Source organism: Colius striatus, chromosome 1 (genome assembly GCF_028858725.1).
Source record: "Colius striatus isolate bColStr4 chromosome 1, bColStr4.1.hap1, whole genome shotgun sequence".
In the NCBI taxonomy this organism is placed as follows: Eukaryota; Metazoa; Chordata; class Aves; order Coliiformes; family Coliidae; genus Colius; species Colius striatus.
The window spans coordinates 196,750,882-196,773,443 of NC_084759.1; the positions used below are offsets into that span (position 1 = coordinate 196,750,882).

Genomic DNA, 22,562 nt, shown 5'->3' on the forward strand with positions numbered 1-22,562 from the left:
TCCCAGAATAATCCTCTAGGTCTGTCAGTCAAGCACATCACATAAGAATATGAACTATGATTCTTTCCCCCCATCATACTGACATTTCCATTTTCATCCCTATGTCATTTATATAGGCTGCATGCAGCCATGGCTATGAATTTTAAAAAGCTCAGGTCACATTAGGGTCTCTTTCCTCTTGATGAGATTTTGAAAGAGGAGAAAGACTGCATACTTGAAATTGGGACCATAAATTATAAAAAAGAAAAAAACCAAATAACCAAACTCAACAATTTGAAAAATATAGATCCCATTTAATTTTTCTTCACCTCTCTTTTAAAAATACACAGTTCTTTTGAAGGGTTACATTTCTTTTTATTGGATGATGATTTTTTTTCTTGAAGATGAACAATGAAAAAAGGAATTATTTTCATCTTGAAAGATAACTTAATTTTGAAATACAATTAAAGAATTCTCAATAGTATATGCATTTTTTGCATGTTTTTGAAAGACTTTATTCAAATTCTCTGTTGAAGCCTGTTACTGTAATTCTGGAAATAAACTGCATGCAATATAAATACTACAATCTCACAGAGTATATTATTTTCCTGAACTGTATATGCTTTTAGGACGCTCAAAAATGTTTTCAGTACTTACTTCTGCCTGAGGCCAAAACCATGGAAAGAAGAGCTATCAAAAACTGTTTGCATTAAATGAGAACACAGCACAGTGCAAGAATGGATGAGAAAATCAGAATATTTAAGTTTCATTTAACCTTCAGTTCAGTTTCTGAAACTCAGATCCAATCCTAATGGATCTCTTTAACTATGGCTTCTACTAATTCATAAGATAAATGAGATGCCTAATAGAGCACATTTCTGAAGTGCTATTGAAAGAAGGAAAAAAGGCAAAAACTGTAAAACTGTACTAAAAATTGAAGATTGAAATTTTGCCTGGAAGGGGTTTTTTGTTGTTGTTTTTAAGACAAAAATAATAAGTGTAGAATTATAATCTCTTTGCTCAAATGCTACTTACAGCCTTCGTAAATATCTGTTGGTATGTGGACTGCTGCATGCTGGTAAGATGTTTGCCGTCGGAAAACAGGATCCTCTTCGAATACTGGTCTGATTCTCTGGCTGCCGGATTCAGTGTCATTCTTTTCAGGCTTTTTAAAAGAAAGACATGTAAAGGGTAAAATATTAAAAAAAAAAAGGCTAAAAACAATTCTGTTCATATTTGTCTCTTTTTACATATAAGACTGTACTAATTTGACCCTAGATAGAGTTAATTTTCTTCATAGTAGCTAATACAAGGCTGTTTCAGATTTGTGCTGAAAACAGCAGTGATAACATAGGGAAGTTTTAGTTTTTACTAAGCAGTGCTTACAAAGAGTCAAAGCTTTTCTGCTTCTCACCTCACCCCACTCCACCAGCAAACATGCTGAAGGTGTACAAGAAGTTGGGAGAGGACACAGCTGGGACAGCTGACCCCAACTGATAAGAGGGATATTGCAGACCACAGGACATCATTATCAGATAAAGCTGAGGGAAGAAGGAAGAGAGGGATGTTCAGAGTGATGACATTTGTGTTTTGAAGTAGCCATTACATGTGACGAAGCCCTGCTTTCCTGGAGATGTCTGAACACCTGTCTGCCTTCATAAGGGAAGCTTCCTTTGCTTGGCTTCTGCTTTACCTACTAAATTTTCTCTCAACCCATTAGTCTAGTCTTCTCATTCTCTTCCCCATCCTGATGTGGGGCAGGTGAGTGAGTGGTTGGGTGGTGCTTGGTTGCTGGTTGGGGTTAAATCACAACAAAGTCTCATAGTCTTCCTTTCACAGCTAACATTTTGCATTTCTATATAAACATATTGTATATAAACACTTCCTTCTCTGGAGGTTTTCAAAACCCATCTGGATGTGTTCCTGTGTGACCTGATCTAGGTGGACCTGCTTCTGCAGGGATGTTGGACTAGATGATCTCTAAAGGTCCCTTCCAACCACTACCATTCTATGATTTATTTGCTCCAGGTCAGAAACACCTGTGTATACTTTAGACTATGGATTACCCAATGCAACTCAGTGGAATTATAGCTGTTAAATAAGATCATAGAATCATAGAATCATTTCAGCTGGAAGAGACCGTTAAGATCATCAAGTTAAGCCTTTGTCCTAGCCCTATCAACCACTAGACCATTTTCCTAAGTACAACATCCACCTTTCTCTTCAACACTTCCACCACCTCCCTGGGCGGGCTGTTCTCATGTGTCACAATCCTTTCACAAAGTAACAGCCTAACACACCTAAATTTCCTAAGTACATGGAATTTTTAAACCCATATAGCAAGGCAAATGCTTTATCTTTTATTATGTGTAATAACTTCTACTGAATCTTAAACATAAATATTGTCCATCGCATTTTTTCCTGCTTTAGATTACATATTAAATCACAAATATCAAAATGATGTCACTAATACATCGCCATACATTTCATTCATAAATTCATTCATTTTTGAGAAACAATGGTGCACATCCAAGGAAAGGAAATTAACTCTTCTTAGAACTTCTGTTTGAAACAGCTTTTGTTCATTGGATCACTTTAATGATAAATATCAACGAAGTCTCATGTATTCTCTTGGCTACAGCTGTCTATCCAGAAAGGCTCCCAGGCACTCAGGTGTTCACTGCTATCTGACTGCTTTGTGTTCCCATCCTCTCTCACCTGCTTGCATCCCGGCTTCTTGATTTTTTGCAATTCACAAAGTCATTTGGACTAGTTTTAAAAATTCATGAAAAACAGAGGATTTTTCCTAACCTTTCTAACTTTCTAAGTCTTATTTTTTCTAACTAATGTCACTATTTTTCCTTATCAAAACATAAACATAAATCTCTCTCTCTCTCTTATAAGTATATAAATTTTAACCACAAAATAACCTAATCAAACTGAATATGTTTCCTCACCTGCTCCATCATAGGCTTACAGACTAATTTTATTCTAAGAATAGGTTCAAATGTTTCCTGAAGTAAGTAGCAGTGTTAGATGAGTTGCAAGGAGGTGGTTTCCTTTGGAAACACAGAGGGCAGAACTTATCTAACCAGTGACATCCACTGATTTCAACAATATAGTTCATCTCCCCAGGCTGTCTTCATAGTCAAGTATTTTTAGGGTGCAATTCATTTCATCTTAATTAGACACCTCTTCTCCCATGACATGAATCATGCCTTAGAAGTGTCTCCTACATTCCATTCACTATAAAGATAGCCCTGGGGCAAGTCACCTAGATATAGAAGCTTTCTAGAACTAGGCGAGACGAGTCTCACAACACATGTCTACAAAACTTCTGGAAGAAAGAAAGATTAGCACTAATTTTGACTACTTCTGTGCAGCATAGCTACTATGTTACTTAATACATCACTCTGGTGGATGAGAGAGAAGGGAAAGGATAACTTAATACTCAAACTAAGGGATGATTTTTTCTTTAAGCAGATCTATTGCCAGGTAAAGTTGAGGTCAATCATAGCATTAAATAATCTAAATTGATAAAATGTGTAACTTATCTAAAACTGTTATTTTTCTTGGAACACCTAAGACCACCTGCTGCCCTTCACTTTTATGTGTATAGCTTTACTTTCAAGAATAGCTCTAGTAGGACACAAGAACTTCTGTTGCCAGAGGAATTCTGAATATCATATTTTTGCATTTAAATGTCTCTAAGACAGTATTGATTTAGTTTTAGAATGTGAATTAAAAAAGTACAAAACACTTTTACAATGCAAATTTTGATCCACTATGCCACTCACTGAAATCTATCAGTAAGTAAAATCATGTATTGGGTCTGATTGGGACTTAGTTAACTTTCCCCATAGTAGCCTTGTTAGTGCTCTGCTTTGTATTTGTAGCTAGCAAAGTGTTAATAACAAACCAGCATTTTGGTTACTGGTGAGCAGTGCTTGGCAGCATCAAGTCAGTCTTTCCAAAGGACCCCACAAAGGCCAGTAAGCTGGGGGTGAGCAAGAGGTTGTGAGGAGACACAGCCAGGACAACTGACCCAAGCTGACTAAATACATATTCATATATACATATTAAGGTGTTTGTCTTCTGGAGCGACCACTATGTGTACTGAGGCTCCACTTTCCAGGAAGTGGTTGGACATTGCCTGGTGATGGCACATTGAGAAAAAAATCTTTTTGTTTTCCCTTGTTTCTATGCCTGGACTTTGCTTTTCTTTATCAAACTGCCTTTATCTTGACTCACAAATCATTTGTTATCTTTTTTTTTTTTTTCCCCTGCCCTGCTGAGGAGAGAAGTGATAGAGGGGGGAGTGACATAGTGGCACCTGACAGCCAGCCCAAGTTGATCCACCAAAAACCATTATAACTTACTTTGAACTGTGCAAAATGGAGCCAGGATCAGTAACAGTTTATGTGTTCTATGACTTTGAATGACATAACATTATGATTTCTTCAGACCATGTAACTTGTCTCAATTTTTACATAAGTTTTTACTAGGTTTGGACTGTTTTTCTACATTATCACACAGGATTTTTTTCCCTCCAGAACCAGAACACTATACATTAAGCAAATTCTGGAGTTAGTTTCATGAGTTATCTTTTGAGTTCATGCTGCTCAAAGTAATGAGTTTGTGTAATTCTACAAATGCAATCTCTACAATCAAACATTCATATGAGAAAATTTCTCTCCTGCCTGAAAAGCCATTTGATTTAAAAAAAAACCCTAACACTCTTATTTCTGAGATTATTACTAGCAACTACAAACTCTTGATGCATTCACAAAACACTTCATAAAAGAATCTGGGATCATCGAGCCACATTATTACAATAAAACTCCAGACTGAGTGGGTGTCAGAAGATTTCTTACAACTAATTTTCCACAAGAAATACTCTAGAAAGAGAGAGAATTGGTAAAAGAGAAAGGGAGGAAATCATCACATCCAATCCAGCAGTTCTTTCAGGGAAGTTTACATACTACAGCATATTAAGACTTTTTATTTAAATACCTGCAGCATCTGAACAGACAATGATCATGTTTCTTCTGGCTGGCATTTCATTTTCATTCCAAGTAACAGATACTAGCTTTCAGCCTCTCCCATCACTCACATGCTGTGGAAAAAGCTTCAAGTCTACTGACAACATCTGATAAAACTTTGTTGAAACTGAAAGGATTTAAACAATCCACCTAAATGCCTTGAACTTTTAAACATGAAGTCTACTTCCCATATTTTTAACAGCACACACACCCAGGCTCCCCCTAAAAATGACTGTGGATTTACAAGAACTACACAAAGTAATGTAGAAATATTTGTATCCACATTGTTAAGTTTTTTTGAGTATTTTGTAACATACAATTCTAATACTATCTGTCCCCAAAAACCCAGGGACACCAAGTGGCACACAACAGGTAAGTACCAGAATTATTATAGACAAATTAGTGCTGCACTCACTTGGGCCAGTATCTCCTGACCTGAAAGACTAATGCTGTGCCAAGCCTTATACATCCAACATTGATAGGAGAGCCTTCTACATAAAGTAAAAAGTATAAAGTTTTCCTTTGTCAAATTTATGAATATTAGATAAATTACATCTGAATTAGAGAAAAAAAAAAAAAGTATGATTAAAAAGGAAAACCTCAATGTATTTACTTTAGTCTGCTATTTCTATCAAAAGCCTTACAGATTGTGCCATTGGTTGCTACATTTTTAATACCACTTACACTTTGTTTTCAGGAAAGCAGTAAATACATATATTGAAAGAAAGTAATCCAGCATGTGAATATAATTAAAATCCAGCTCCAGACAATTTCTCTCTCAAGTCAGGAGTTGAAATGCAATCAATACTGGCACAGGAAAATCCCACTGGAGATAGAGGCTGAAGATTAATTTTCTATCTATTTGAACCTGGCCTAAATTTATTGAATTACATTGTTACCTACCACTGACAGGCAGCAAAATAACTCACTCATTACTCTGCAATGAATCTCCAGACCAATTTCTCATTCCCTTGTGAGGTAGATAAAATCCATTTCTCTTTTCTGCTCACATTTGGGCCATTTTAGGGTGCTTTTTTAAATAACAAATAAAGTATTATTCATGAGTCTACTATTCACTATCAGAATCAAGGGAAATTCATATAGCAGCTCAAATTCAGTTAGAGTTCTTCTGTAGTCGCTCTTTGTAATCTTGGCAAATCACTTCTTGTAAAATCTAAAATAAAATACTTTCTATTTTTTCTAAGCCAAATACACAGCAGAAATACTGCAACTTCTCTCTAAAATCACATTACATAACTTAAAAAAATGAACACATGTACATGAGGTTACTGGAAGATTTATGCCAAAAAGTGTTACTGAAAGATGAGGACAGAAAAGCAAACAACAATTACACCAAAATGAAGCAAGGTCACTTCAAGAAACTCTGACATTGCTTATTCATCCTTTTCACTGCAGCCAAACATATTCCAAATCCTTTTTACAGCATTTTGTTTCTTTTCATCATCACAACTGTAGGAAGACAAGTGGATCTTTTATCTCTACTAATTTCATTGGAACGCATAGGTTGCTGTAAAAATCAGAAAAGTTTTTTACACAAATATAAAGACTTATGGTTTCTTGTGTCTTGAGGATGTTTAAAGATCAGAAAACTTATATTCATTTAAAAAATGCTACCAGTGAAACACATGAAAAACCACAGAGAAACTGCAGCCACTTTCAGTTGTTTTCTAAAGGTACACTTTCCAGAAGTGATGTACAAGTCACTCAAAACATCGGAAGAGATTTCACATCAAGGCAAAATAGTAAAAGTTAGATTTAATTTTTCTTTTAATTCCTGAACCAATATCCAGCAAGAAACAGTGGCCTGCTTTCATACTTATGTAAAAGAGAAAGGAATTGGTTGCTAGAATTTTTCTATTACCCTTGTATCTAGGGTCTGTGCTTTGATAAAATCTCGCCATTCCACTCAATGCCATTTCAGAGAATCAATGTGGAGATGGAATTAGAATTGTCACATGTGTAGACATATCAAAATTCTTGCTCTGTCACTCCTTTCTGTCTTTCTTTGCATATTTCCCAAAGTTTTATATTTTTATCTTGAGGTTTTTGTCCCTTTTTGATTTCTGAATATCTGTTGATGTTTCTAAGTGTAGAATTTTAAATAATTGGGACTCACTGCATATACTTTTAGTTCACTCCAAATCTATTCTTTATAAGTGAATGCTATCGTACACAAAATAAGCAGATTTTTTTCTTATGTTTAGTTCCTTTCTCAAAATCAGTTTTGCTGGTTTTTTGGGTTTTTTTTAATCCTAGAGGAAAGCAAGCCAGTACAACTACATATACAGCCCTTCCAGCACTGCTTGTGGCCCTATAAAAAAGTTACAGCTGGACATAGCAGGGAGAGTAAAATGACGGGTTGCTCGAAGCACACAGCTCAGCAATATGCCTGCAGCAAGCAAAGGATGGGAATAGCTCTTCTAAGGACAAGACAGAGCAAAGTTAATTTTGAAGAGGCAACTAGAATGCATTTCTAATAGCCATAACACTTTCATAGCATTTTAGATGTCATGAGTGCATTGCCTTCTGACAACTTCTTTTATTTCCTTTTTGATAGATGTTATGTTCCGGCAGTGGGAAAATTCTGAGGGCTTTAAGGTGGCTTTGACAAAACTGCAGTTTACTTCACTTCTGCTTATGTGTCAGTAAGAAACTGCAGTCTTCATTTAGCTACATTAAGATTTTAAGTAGTGATATCGTTCTGTCTACAATTAGAAAAGAGAGGTGTTAAAAACAAAAATACACATACACATTCATACATATGAACATAAGGAAAAAACCCAAACACATATTTGGGTCTAGGTAGCTTCAGAGGTAGGGAAACAGTTTTCTATTTGCAACTGTCAGTGTGTTATACTTATTTATTTAAAATAAAGAGGTTGTTTTCAGTGGTTTTAGTGTTTCCATATGCCTCATGCATATTACTTACTGCATGTCAGTAAGAAAATACAACTCTATCAAGTATTTACATTTTTTTACAAAAGACAGCAGTCACTTTTAGTATTCTGCCAGCTGAATAACTTTAATATGCATCATAGATAGTATCAAATTAATTAAAAAGCATTTAATTGCCTCTAGTAATTTTTCTGAATACAAATTATCTTCTGTTGACAATTATTTCTATACATCTATTTACAGACTTGTCCCTGTTTACTGTATGCACTACTATATTACTTTTATGGATAGTTCAAAACCTGCTCCAGGCACTAATTTTTCTGACCTTCACGGCTCACACTTTCTGATCAGAACTTTTAGATAAAATTATATATCCATCCCAAATATAATAATGTCTTATTTTTCTTTGTATCCTAACTTGGTCACAAAATTCCCTGATCATGAGTTTGTTTTGTGAATAAATGAATTCTTGATGTAACTCTTACACACGTAAAGACTTTTTAGTAGGATCTGTATTGACTGGAAAAGGGGCAATGATCTTACACTAAAGGAGGGTAGATTTTGACTAGATGTTTTACATTGAGGGTGGTGAAATACTGGTACTGGTTGCCCAGGAAGTTGGTGGCTGCCCCATTCCTGGAAACACTCAAAGTCAGTTTGGATGAGGCTCTGAACAACCTAATTTCATTGAAGATGTCCTTGATCACTGCAGGGGAGTTAGACTAGATGATCTTTCAATGTCCCTTCTAACTCAAACTATTCTATGAAAATCTGTCTGTCTTGTAGCATTGCAGTGAACTACATCGTAGTGAAACAAATGAAAATGTTTGGGTTTTCCTAAATTATTCTAGTGAAGATTTCAAAACAGAAATCCAATCTTCTGGAAATAATCCGTTTGAAACAGTAGACATTACACCTATGAAACTCTCTTACATTATCACAACTCAGGGAATTACAGTTTTTTGTAAATAACTATTTTCTTAATTTCTGACAAAAAGTAACATTATCAATATATAAGAGAATATTTGGCAATAAGCTAAAAAAACCCCAAACCTTAAGATAAAAAGACAGTACTAAAGGACTTAATGAAAATTATAAGAGCAATCAATTTTATTTTCTAAGCATTTTATCATCCACATTACAAATAAAAACATTAAAAAGATTGATACCATTTTTATTTTTAATCATTTCCAAATGACCTATCCTTGCATTATGTACCTATGGCTTACAAATCATTAACTAAAACTTCTATACAATTTTCTAAATAGGAAACTGAAAGAGACAGCCTATTTATAATGACACAATGAACGGTTACCGAGCTAGAAAGGGTAGTCAGCATATGAATGGTCAAGTATTAAAGGAGGAATTTTGTGACAGACTAGTGTCCTAAATGGGACAGAACATAGCAATATGTCATACTAAAAATTCCAATCTGTTTAACTAATACTTTTCTTACTCTTACTCTTTTAAACTGAAGATATTCAAGTTACCATTGACTTCACCAAATGGAACATATTCCACTTTGTAAGCCATGATTATTTCTTCATCTCCTTGATGTTTACTTGAAAACTAACAGCATACATTGCTTCAGTCAGTTGGTTCCTGTAACTAATGCCCACTGAGTTCAGAGAGACCATCTACTTACAAGCTGCACTACATGTGCCTCTGATTTGAAGAGGCAGAGACTTTAATCTCTAAGTGTCCCAACAAGGTAAGGCTAAGGAGGTTAGATCAGACAGCAGGGTGACAGGCTGCAAAGCTTTAGTCATCTAAGCATATTACCAAATACTGTAATTCATTTTAAAGAGATCTGTGCAATCAGCTGCCTTTTGTACAAGTGACATGATATTTTACTGAGTTGGAATTAGCACTTGTTGAAATCTTGATTTCTTGTGTAATAATCAGAAAAGAATTGAAAGTTGTGTTCTTTTCTGTTTACTACAAATTACAGCTGACCTTCACAGCAAAGCTGTAAAAAGACTCCTGTAGTAACATCAGTGTGCAAAAATTCATTTATCTTCTCTCCTATTTTCTCTTTAACTCTAATGTCAGGTAAAATGAATATGTATTCTAAATATATAAGCACATAAGATATATTTATCTTCCTAGAAGATGTGTGACACTTCCCCAGCCCTAAGTTGTCAGGAATGTCTCACAATATCCCCAGTGTTACAACGGTGATGGAGAGATGCCTCATAATCAGCACTCTTGAATCCATCCCATCTGGTCTCATGGACTTGTGTATGTCTACCTAGCTTCAGTGATCCTTAATTCTATCCTCTCTATTCCTGAAAGTTCTGTCAACATCTCCACATCCTTCCTGGGTCATGCATCCTGGTCATGAGTTCAGGAATAATGACACGTGAACTTCTCAACCTGGCTCTCTTCTATATTTGGTCATGGCCTGGGAAAAGTCAAGGGTTCAGGACCTGTTTACCTGTTCAGGCTGTTCACTACTTGTCCTTAAGTTACCATGTGTTACACAGAACTTCCTACTTCAGTCCTCATTTTAATAGTTGTTTGACTGGATAAGATGATATAATTAGTCAACACTAAGAATACGGAGTCATATTAGAATAAAAGCACATCTTACTCTGACATAAATGTTAGTAGCTCAGAAAAGTCCAGTCAATTATTTAAAACAAAAATATCTTTTCAAATGCATAGCCTACTTCAAACCATTGATCATTCACAACACACTAGAACAGTCAAATTTGTGTATTAAAATGAAATAAAAATATCCACTGTTAAAATTCCTATAGAATAATTGATTTTCTACAATTTCAAGAACAAAATACACTCTAGATAATTTAGATTTTTCATACATCCCCAATTAAATTTCAAACTAGGAACTGCTGTTATTGGAATGAATTACACAGCCTACCTTTTACCACCCCCACATCTGATTAAAGATCATATCCCTGGAGAACAAGAACTGTTAAATCATCTTAATGCTGCAGTGGGAATTAGTTATAATACCAACCAAATGTGAACATTTAATTAATTTGATTTTTTTAATCTGATGCAGTTGTTTTTACCATGCTTTACTAAGCCACAAAATGATCTTGTTTCACAGCACATTCTTATCTTCAGCCATACTGGTTAGGTGCAGATTTTGTACATCTTCCAGCATACTAACTGGTTATTGCTCTTTCCTCTTTGTACTGGCTTCTGTGTAAATTACAGAATGAATAATGGTAATGCTCAGCACTGAGAAAGAGGTTGGACTAAATGACCTACAGCAGCCCTCCTAATTTAATTTTCCTGTGATTTCAATGGGGCTCAAACCCATAAATAAACATAATTCACTAATTCATGGTCATGTAAATATAACGCATCTTTACACCAATTAAATGCTAGCTGTATCTAGGCAGAGAAAAGCACCAGGTAACACTAAACCATGCACTAACCTGCGGATTACATAAGGACCAGAGACTAGATTTTCAAAGTCTACTTTCAACTTCAATCAATCATATGAAAATACCAGTTTCAGTCACATGTTTTGTTTTGTTCCACTTAAAAATCTTAGTCTGATCCACATATTTCAAAGTCAAATGTCAAAACGCTCGTACAACATTGCTATTTGTAATTAGGCAAGAAATTACTTGCTAAAAATCACTGCTTCAAATGCTATAAACCTTCTGTAACAATTTCAGGTTTTATTTACCAACAAACAATTACACTGCATTCACTGCAGTTGTTATCACTCATGCATTTGATATTAGTTGGAAATATCCTGAAGGAAGAAATTTTCCATTAGGCTCATGAATCACTAGCTTTAGGGTTGAATTCTGATCTTTGATGTGGCATAAACTTAGCCTCCATAGGGAGATTTTCAGCACTGCTCTTTTGTGCAAATTTGCCTTCAAGGTAGGATTCTTGGCATTAAGAACATCCTCATCTTTTTTAGGGCACTGACAACTACAGTTATCACTCTTGCCATTATTATTTCATAACTCTGTTTCACAGGTAGGAGATAGCTTTGGGGCATTAATATATTTCATTATCATGTATTTTTCATTGCATGCTAGAACGTATATTCATTTGGGAGAAGAGAAAACTTGCACAAATTTGACAAAGGAATATAAACCTGACACTTGATTTTTTAACTGAAATCATAAAAAAAAAAAAAAAGCAAGAACCTCTGCTCTCTGTGGCAACAGATCATTATAATTTCAACAGGAAGCTCAAAGGAATGCCTTTTCTCCCTATAGATTTGACTCAAGCTTACCTATAATGCCTTGAAATGGAAAGACCTGACATGTTTCCCAGTGATACTTGGTAAAAGGCACACATTCCTCACTGAACAATGCACAAAGTCTTCATACTAAAAGCAGACAATGTCAATCATGCCCTCAATATCACTTCCAATGCTCATTATCCAAAGAATGGCATCCAAACCACACTGTTAGAAATTATAACACTGGATCCCAGATGAGACAGCAGAAAGCGCACAGCAAAAACACCAGAGCATGTATTTTTCTAAAACATCTGGAAGTCAAAGTACCATGAAATTTGCTAGAAATAAGAACAGTAAGTCAGTTTGTAAAATAAAAATGAATAGATGTAAGACCATGAAAGTTAAAAACATAGTTTTCCTAATTACTTCTCCTCATATACTAAAGACAAAACACTTTGTTCTATCTTATAACAGGATTTTTCTACAACTTCACTAAAGAAGAGTGTGGCCAGCAGGTCAAGGGAGGTTCTGCTCCTCCTCTACTCTGCCCTGGTGAGGCCTCATCTGGAGTCTTGTGTCCAGTTCTGGGCTCCTCAGCTCAAGAGGGACAGGGAAGTGCTGGAGAGAGTCCAGCACAGGGCCACCATGATCAGGGGACTGGAACATCTTTCATATGAGGAAAGGCTGTGGGAACTGGGGCTGTTTAGTCTGGAGAAGAGGAGACTGAGGGGAGATCTTATTAACATTTACAAATATCTAAAGGGTGGGTGTCAGGAGGCTGAGACATCCCTTTTTTCTATTGTACCTAGCAACAGGACAAGGGGTAATGGGATGAAGCTGGAACACAAAAAGTTCCACTTAAACGTAAGAAAAAACTATTTCACTGTGAGGGTGAGGGAGCCCTGGCACAGGCTGCCCAGAGGGGTTGTGGAGTCTCCTTCCTTGGAGGTCTTCAAGACACATGTTCCTGTGTGACCTGAACTAAGTGGACCGGCTTCTGCAGGGAGGTTGGACTAGATGATCTCTAAAGGTCTCTTCCAACCCTACCATTCTATGATTTTGTGAAATACATGCACCAAAGTAAGTATGTTCTATGATATGTAGAATATATATATAATGCATCCATTTCACATAGTGACCTACGATGTTACAATATAAAATCACATTAGTTGTTACACAATGAAAGCAGAAGGAATAGGAACAGCGCAAGTAAAATAAAGAAATTAGCTGGCTACAATTGCTAGACTGCCTTAATTGTAAAAGGAGACTAAGTCTTTTTCAGCCTAGCACTCATCCTAAATTATCTGAGACAAATTTATCCCTGGAAATGCCTATCTTTCACTGTTTATGATATGATGAAATATTATTAGCTTCAGCTCTGGAAGAAAACAAGGCTTGGAAGTCCACTTGAGATAAAACTAGATGGCAGGATATTGATTTTGATATTTGTGCACACAGCCAGTCAAAGCACTGAGATAGAACTAACTGCTCTTACTGCAGATCCAGGATAGGTTTTTAAAGGTATGTATTATCAGAATGTTAAAACAAAGAAACAAATAAATAAATCCTCTAAAAACAGAGGAAATTTGCTGGATCACATGTAATAGGTAAAGCAATGTCTGCCCCAGCTTCCTCTGTACTGTCAGTGTAGATCTCATTTTTCAGACCAGTAACTGACAGCTATTGGACTTGCAGATAGACATCACCCTCTCAGCCTCTAGAAACTTCTCTTTATACCTATTACCTTTGATACTTGATCCTTTGTAGTCCTCCATCTGCCCCATACCACCTCCAGACTCTCTTCCCAACTAAGCATATTCAGGTGACATCTTCCCCTCAAGGGTTCTACCCAACACACAGCTCCTAGAATACTGGCTCAGAGAGAAAACCCTTATTTTCTGCTGCCCAGCTACAAAATCCATGAAATACTATACTTGTTTGTTCAAGAAACTCATTGTTCTGTTTTTCAATGTATATCATGAGGAGAAAAGCCAGAAAATTCTTGGATTCTGCTAGAAAAAAACAATCAGCATTTCTTTAATGAAAGCTAGAATAGATTCAGCTTTGGTTTCAGGTAAACCTGGGCTAATTCATTACCAGACTTCCTTTTTCAAAATTGATTCTAGCTGCATATCACAGCCAATTTTGCAACACCTGATTTCATTAATTAGTAGAAAATACTGGTGTAAGGGTTATGTAAAGTTTGGGGGTGGTATTTTCTAAAGCAACTAGGAGTATGTGTCCTGTTTGAAAATTTTCACACCTCTCAGCTCACCATTAGAAATAGGAGTGAGATTCATTGGGTGGGTAAGCTTATAGCTTACCCACATTTCTCAGTGAAGATTAAAGTGCTTTGAAAAACACTTACAGAAGAGTACGTAAAAGATAGTACAATCAGCTCCCATGTCCTCTGTGTGATCAGTTCCACCTTACATGCCCAAATATGTAAATATCTATCAGGGATTTGTTTAAAAAAATTGTAAAGCTTACATTCAGACCTAATCAGCCCTTCTTAGTTTTACAACAGTTTTTTATTTGATGTGGATATGGGTTTTTTTCCATCAGTAGTTTTTTTTAAAAAGGACAGCTGTATTCATGCTGAATTTTTAAACTCTGAGAGCTAATGTTTCACATATTATTCCAAATTAACTAGGCATCACTGATATAGTAATACTATCTAAACCATGCAGCAAAGACAGATTATCAGTTTTATACAGTAATACAAATCTGGTTTTCATCTTAAAAACAGCCATAGGCATGCTCCAAATTGTTTCCCTCTGGTGGGGTCCACATACTGACCCTAGTCACAGAGTGAATTCACATTTTGTGCAGATTGCTCCACAAAAGGACACCTAATTCCAGAGTCTTCACATGAATTCAGTAAAATAAAAGTGTTACTATCACTTATTATGTGTTTAATAATTGCACATTCTCTCAGTCACAACTGCAATCCAACATCGGATTGCGTGAAGGAAATCTCTAATAAATCACTTGTGCTAACCAGAGATACCACTCTTGCCAGGAGATACAACAAGCTGTGCCCAACTAAATCTTAAGGAGTAAAACCTACAGAGGAACTGCAAGCTTTGCATGAAATTTAGCTTGTTCCATGTTAAAGAAACTTTTTTTTTGTTTATTTCTAATAGTTCTTTCAGTTACACCAATGAAAAATTTAAATCTGCTTTTCCTTAGGCTGTAGTGCTTGCAGGATGGAGTTCACAAAACCATGACAATAAATTACACTAAAAAAAAAGGTAGAAAAGGAACAAGATGCAAAGAGGAGAAAAGAGAATCATTAAGGAAGGAATGAAAGAAGAATGGAAATTCACAATTGAGCAATTCAATGCATAGTGAGGGGATGGATTATCTGAACACATGGAAATATAAAAATTAGATTAAGAAAGTATCTATAAAGAAGTGGAATCACTAGAAATGCAATGGAGACCGGTACTAAAAAGAGGAAACAACTGAACAGTGAAGCAAAGATGACTATTTAAGCACACAGAGTACAAAGGACAGGAAGAGAAAACAGGCCAAGCAATATTAAAACTTCTGGGAAAGGGTTTCTTAATGTGGTACCACTCAGTTGTCCAATAAAAGCACTGCAGTATTTGTCCAAATACAACACCTGCAAATTAAAGTGCAAGAGATAGACTGCAATATATCAAACTGAAAGGGTTCTAGGGAAAAGGATAGTAAATGAAAACCTGAGAGACCTGTATTAAATTACAAGTTTGGCCATTATCTTCCTATGAGATATGAAAAATGAGAATATAATACCTCCTACTTGGTTGTGAGGAAAAAACTCATTAATTATCATGAAGTGCTCATACATTACACACAGTGCTGTGGGGGAAATAAGCAAGTGGAATCTAATTGGTCTTGTTGGTTAAAGAGTACAAAAGGTATATTACTGATTGATGGACTAAGAGGTTATAAATTGATTGGTTTATCCAAGAGGCTGAGAAATCCAAAGGCCAAAGAATGATTGGTCTTCACATGCTTCTTGTTTTTTTCTAAGTCCAAGCAAACACAATCATTAGATTCGGAAAGGCCCATTGAGACAGAAGATGAAAAATAAGAGAGAAGGATCTCCTGACTATGGTACACAAACAAGAAAAAGGAAAGCAAACTATAATGTAGCATATTAACATTCAACAGAAAAAATACACAGAATTTAAGATGATTGTTCTGATAAAAGTATAATTTTAAAAGGATAGGTGTAGATGAATAAAAACTGGCAGGTAGCACTTCTGAGATTAATTTATTCTAATTCTTCAACATCTAAAAGTTAAGATCTAAAAGGGTCCTTTACTGAAGCCTGGTCAATGGAGAGAATCACATATCTAGAAGTGATTCAGATAACGTTAGACACCTATCAATATAAAATGAACAGCTCTCTAGAGATTTCGACAGTAAATGGCAGAGATATCTAATTCTAATAAATACATTTCTGCTACTAATTATTACTATTTGTACTGAAAGAGAAGTATAATACCATGTCCTGTGATTAATGAAGAATCACAGCATGGAAGAGAAAAATATAATGAACTTGCTAGATAGCAAAGAGTAGATGGCAAAAGCAGTTTTACTAGACTGCTTCACAGATTATTCTATTAAAATCTTTCTCTATTAACAACAACAACAACAACAAAAAAAGCCACCTAAGTCCTGTCAAGCATTTTTTCAGGCAAGAACAGGGGAGAAAAGGCAGGTGTCAGGAAGATGGAGCCAGGCTCTTCTCAGTGATGTTCAATGATAGGACATGGGGCAACAGGTACAAGCTGGAACGTGAGAGGTTCCAAAGAAACACAAGGAAAAACTTCTTCACGGTGAAGGATGGAGCACTGGATTGGGCTGCCCAGATGGGGTGTGGAGTCTCCTTCTCTGGAGACACTCAAAACCCACCTGGATGAGTTCCTGTGTGGCCTACTCTATTAGGTCCTGCTCTGGCAGAGGAGTTGGATTAGATGATCTTTCGAGGTCCCTTCCAACCCTTAACAATCCATGATTCTGTGAAAAGTCTTTAGTGTTTGCATACATAGCTGAGACCTGGATTCAGATCACTAACAATGTTACCCTCACTGCTTCTTCTTTCATGATAGCTTACTGAGAGCACAGGCCTAAGTACACCCATTTTCACAATGTTTTTTATCAAAAAGTATTTGACTGATTCTAACATTCTTAATGATATACAAATCATCCATATGCATATCTACAACTTTTTTTTTCCTCAACAAAGTGCTACAATTAGAAGATAAATTTTTGATGTATTCTTAACCTGCGTTTATCTAATCAGTCACAAGTCTACTACAGAAGGAAAAGAATTCCTACATTTTAAACTTTTGAAGAAATATTAACATAAAAATTTTAACAACGAAAAACTCAAGGCACATGGAAGAGACTCTTTCAGGAGGTACAGGTTAATGGTCTCTGAAATACTGAGCTTTTTAAATAGATCCAAATCTGCAGGTTAAAATTACATCTCCACAATAATGCTTCTTTTTCTATAATATAATTAAGATTTATTTAATTATTTAAGAATTAATTTTGGCACTGCAGCTGAAGGAGGATGATTTTTAGCATCACTATGAAATATTCACCTTTCCTAAATAGCTAGAATTACACAATCATTTGGGTTGGAAAATATCCATAAGATTGAATCCAGCTGTTAACCTAATACTGCAAAGCCCACCACTAAACTGTGTCTATAAATGCCACATCTACAGGTTTTTATAATATCTCCAGGGATGGAGACTCCATCATCTCTCTGGTCAGTCTGTTCCAATCTAAACCTCCCCTGGCACAACTTGAGGTCGTTTCTTCTTGTCCTATTGCTTGTTACTTGGGAGAGAGATCAACACTCACCTGACTACAACCTTGCAAAGAGTGACAAGATCTCCCTTCTTCTTTTCTCCAGTCTAAATAATCTCAGCTCCCTCAGCCCCTCCTCATAAGACTCATGCTTCAAACCCTTCACCATCTTCATTGTTCTTCTTTATATGAGAAGTAGAATTCAAGTGTATCTCCAAGATGAGCAAACCCAATTCTTAGCAGATATGCTGAACCACTGAGGTATTAGTGGCTGAGATCTGAGACTGACCTTTCTTTTTATGGTGTGATTAAAACTCAGGGTGAAGTTTTTAATTGAATCTGGTTAAGTCAAAACATTTGTTTTAATCAGCTACTCAAAAAAGCTTAAATGACTAGCAGAAAGCACATGGTCTCAAGTAACCAGAGCTTGTGAATACTGTACTTGGTATTCCTCCCCTTCACATTGTTTTCTAAACATAGAATTAAATAATTTTTTTTAAATGTTTTTTTAACTTCTTCCTCTTTAACCTTTTGATTTGAGGATTGTTATAAAGAAAAATACACATATAGTCCCATAAATATACTGGCAACTCAGAGAGAACCACAGTCTCAATATTGTATTTTTATATTTCACATTGTCCAGATAGCACAGATCTCCAAAACATTTAATCCCACTAAGCTGAAATTCCTAGGACTTAAAATTTTTCTTTGTGATTCAAAACATTTCAAAATAATAGCCAAGCTATCAATGTGTTTGAGTATTGAACGCTGCATTGCTTATGTCATGTTAAAACATTACTTGCGGTGACTCACAAGGACCTAGTCTTAATGACAATAAAGCTCCAAGAATTCAAACAGATATAAGAAGAACACCTGGTGGAATAAAATTTAGGAGGGCTTTGTTGTTGGGGTGGTGGGGGTGGGTGTGGGGGCTTTTTTTTTCTGAGGGAAATCCTGAGGAAAGTCAAAATGTAAATAAATTCTGGAAGTTTCCTTCCCTTCCTGCCTTGCCTAACAGCTTTTGATATATGCTGTAGAAGTAGTCACCTCAGTACCTTTCCCAATACTACTTAATCGTAGTAGAAGTGTCTTTTTACTTCACACCGTAATCCACCATCTCTAACTATATGGTATACTTAGATTTACACTTAAACTTTGTAAACTATTTCCAGAAGTGATTAGCAGCTGCAACCCCAGTAGATTTAATGAGGAGGTCAATCAATGTCTTTCCAATTTAGGTTACTTTTAATGAATTTTACCTAAAGCATGCAAATTTTAAAACTCAAGACTAATTTTGTTGCATCTGAATTCTAGTACTTGTAACTCTATACAAGCATATCAAATAATTCTGCTTGACATGATCTATGTACCTTTTTTAATTGCCTTACAGCAGAAGCATCAATTACAATAGTGATGCCATCAATCTCTAAAGAATACTTGATTAAAAACTGCAAATGATACATGCTGGCAATTCTGATTAATACATTTACAACATTTTGATATGGTTTTATAAATTAAATCTATAATGAAGGCAAGCAGTTGTGTTATCTGAAGTCAAGGTGAGGATAACTTGTTTTTTTCCCAGAAGACATTAAGATTTTTAATAGTTAAAGTCAGATAGGAGATGTCAAACCACTTAAAGCAAGAGTTTTATAGAACCAGAAATCAATGTACCATGCATTCGGTCTAAAACCTTGAGATTGGATTTTCAAGTTTTCCAAAGCCTATAGCAGTCAATGGAGTGATTATAAAGTGCATGGAAATACTTTGTAACATTTTAAATCTGCTTTCCTGTCATGTAAAAAACTTCTTACAAAGAACAGACAAAATAATGTGAGCTCAGAAAATAGGGCCAGGAAATGGTTCCTTTAGAGAAAAGTAAATTATTTCCATTTATCATTTTGATTCTCCAGTCCTATAAGGGAAGACAGAAGTAGAGAATTACAACATAAATTATCATATGTCTCTTGAGGAAACATTTGAAGATGTTTCTGAGATTTTTTGATGTATTGTTTATGCAAAACATTTATACGTTAGTCTTAAGAGTTTCATTACTATTTTCAATCTCTTAACTTTCTGAGATTACAGGCAATTAAAAAATTCAAACATACTACTTACATCATTTTGATCGTCTTTTGCATTGTAATAGATTATATCATTATTCTGTAAGAGAAGGAAAAGTAATTCTGTTAGTTTGAAAGTAGAGAATAATATTACTACCAATATACTCTACTAAACCACATTTTAAAATATAACCACTTTCCTTTATGTATCCTCCTTAAAATGAGACAAAACCAGACCTTTGCTTGCCTTCTATTGCACATAATATTTCCCATGCTTGTGTTTAACTTCATTCATTTAATGCTTCTCTCCTGGTAAGCTACACAAGTTACTCCATACCAGCCAGTTAGAAAAGTAGACTACATTGGAAAAAATCTAGAGCTCTTAAAAGACTTTCATAAGGTGTTTCCTTTACAGACATATGACCCTTTCACTGTGCAATGACCATGACATCAAGCAAGCAATAGATACAATGAAACATGGGCATTGCTAAGTGGGTTAAGTATTTTGTTGCACATGTTTATTGTTTTAATCACTTCCCACTGTGAAAATAAAATCTGTGAAAATACATCACAGGAGAGTCTGGCTGCTGTAGCATAGAGTGGATCCTGGCAGCTCTGTGGAAATGCTGCACCATGTAATTCAAACAAAGCAACGGGGGAGAAGATTACTAGTTTCCATTACAAAATCAGTCAGAAGCTTCTTTCAGTGTAATGTCTACAGCAGTTTGAAAATTGGAGTATTGCCTATGTAATACTATTTTTTCTCTTGATATTATTCTGAACCACTTAAAAGTATTAAAGATTTAGTTTCATTGTAGCTTTCCACTAAACAGAATTGCTGTAATATACTCTATTCTTTTTTTGCAAGAAAGCAATTGTTATGTGCATTTCTGTATGAAATAAGACAGATAATGTTTTTTTAAGTCCCATAAAGGAGAAAAAAATCTATGTTTCTTCCTGTCCGGTAACATGTTGATAATAGGCAAAAGTGATTGCTGTTAACCTCAATTTAATTTTATATTTTCATTTTTGTTTATAGTAATTCTTTTGGATTTATGTATCTAAAGGAAAAATCAACCACAGAAATCTTTTAATAAATAAATAATAATTTATTATAAATTATTATAATAAATTAATAAATGCCAAAATGAAATAATTATTTCAGTAATCATTTTTCAATTGGGTAAGTCAATGACAATTATTACATGCACTAAAGAGGCATCATATGTACTACAAGGTAAAGCAGTTGATCTTTATAAAACATTGTTTTACTCATTTCATAAATAATGACATCACTCGTTCTCCTTTGTGACATTTTAGAGATCCAAACATTAAATATATTCTAGATGAGCTAAATGCCATTTTGAGGTGAATACCATTAACATGAACTCATCCTCTTTCCTTTTCTTTCAGAATGCACTGTTCCATTTTTCCATCAAGACACTGTTCTAGCCACAGGTTGGATGGTTTTGTTACAGACACAGAAGGAAATTCCTTTGTTCATTAAAGACCGAAGGTAATGGCTTATTTACTAGATTGCTGTGAAGACAGATCATGTACTGCCTGTGGAAGCCTTCAAGTAAGTTGGAACAGGCAAAAGATTAAATTGTCTGGGTTCTCTTTACTCTGTATATGGTCACATGCAAAATAACTGCTTTGTAAATAATGTGATTCGTTCAAAAAGCTAAGCAGGCAACATTTAAAACTGCAAAGGATTCAACTCTGAGGGGTACTAGCTGGAAATATTGGCCCAAGTATTTTCCTCACAAGATGATATGTTTAAAAACAAAACATATTTCACTTCAGAAGACAAAGGAAAAGAAGACTTGTTTCACTACACCTGCTTACGTTATATTATGTTACATCAGAGCAGCTCCCCTGCAATCTCTTCCCTGGATTCCTTTGTTTGTGAAAAAATGAGACCACAAAAAAGCAGTACAGACATATTTATATTAAATCATATTATATCTGTTGAGTAGTTTTGTTTTTAATAGGAACACTTTCATAAACCACAATTCTATTATAATTGTAATTCTCTTCTATTGACTTTGATCTTGATATCAATTTCTTTCCCCATCCCCTTTCTATTGTTTATGTTTATCCTACCAGTACACCTTGTCAGATAATCATTTAATGCATAGGAGTTTTCAACACTCTCTTCTACGCATACAGTTCTATATATCTACTTAAAATGATTCTTTACCATTACAATTACATTTTCCCGTCATTTTTCATTTATTTGTTTAAATTGATCAAAGCTGGCACAGCATTTCTATCTGATTCTACTGAATTAAACAGCATTTATTCAAGAATTATGTTTCTGAAACATGATATATTTACAAGTCAATTAAAATATCACCACTACCTCCCAAATGAATTACCTATTAGGCCATTCATATCTTGTAGTTTGTTGCCATGCCTGGAGATATTACCTATATAATGCATAAACTAATGCTGACATTGGTCATATCTCACCTCCCTTAATACAGAAAATGAGATACACAGTGCTACAACACATTGAATGCTGTAGAGTTCACAAATTAGAGTCATGGATCAGTGCGATCTTTA

General features: G+C 35.2%; 1 protein-coding gene across 2 annotated transcripts in view; it reads right to left on the minus strand.

Moving 5' to 3' along the window:
* The window catches only part of CACNA2D1 (calcium voltage-gated channel auxiliary subunit alpha2delta 1), a 393,756-nt gene that overhangs the window by 164,585 nt on the left and 206,609 nt on the right, over window positions 1-22,562 (minus strand). For both annotated transcript variants that reach the window (XM_061989208.1, XM_061989201.1), the window contains exons 5-6: window positions 20,050-20,094; window positions 1,015-1,144 (exon numbers count right to left, since the gene is read on the minus strand). In XM_061989208.1, coding sequence (XP_061845192.1) covers window positions 1,015-1,144; window positions 20,050-20,094 — 175 coding nt within the window. The remainder of the gene's footprint in view (window positions 1-1,014; window positions 1,145-20,049; window positions 20,095-22,562) is intronic.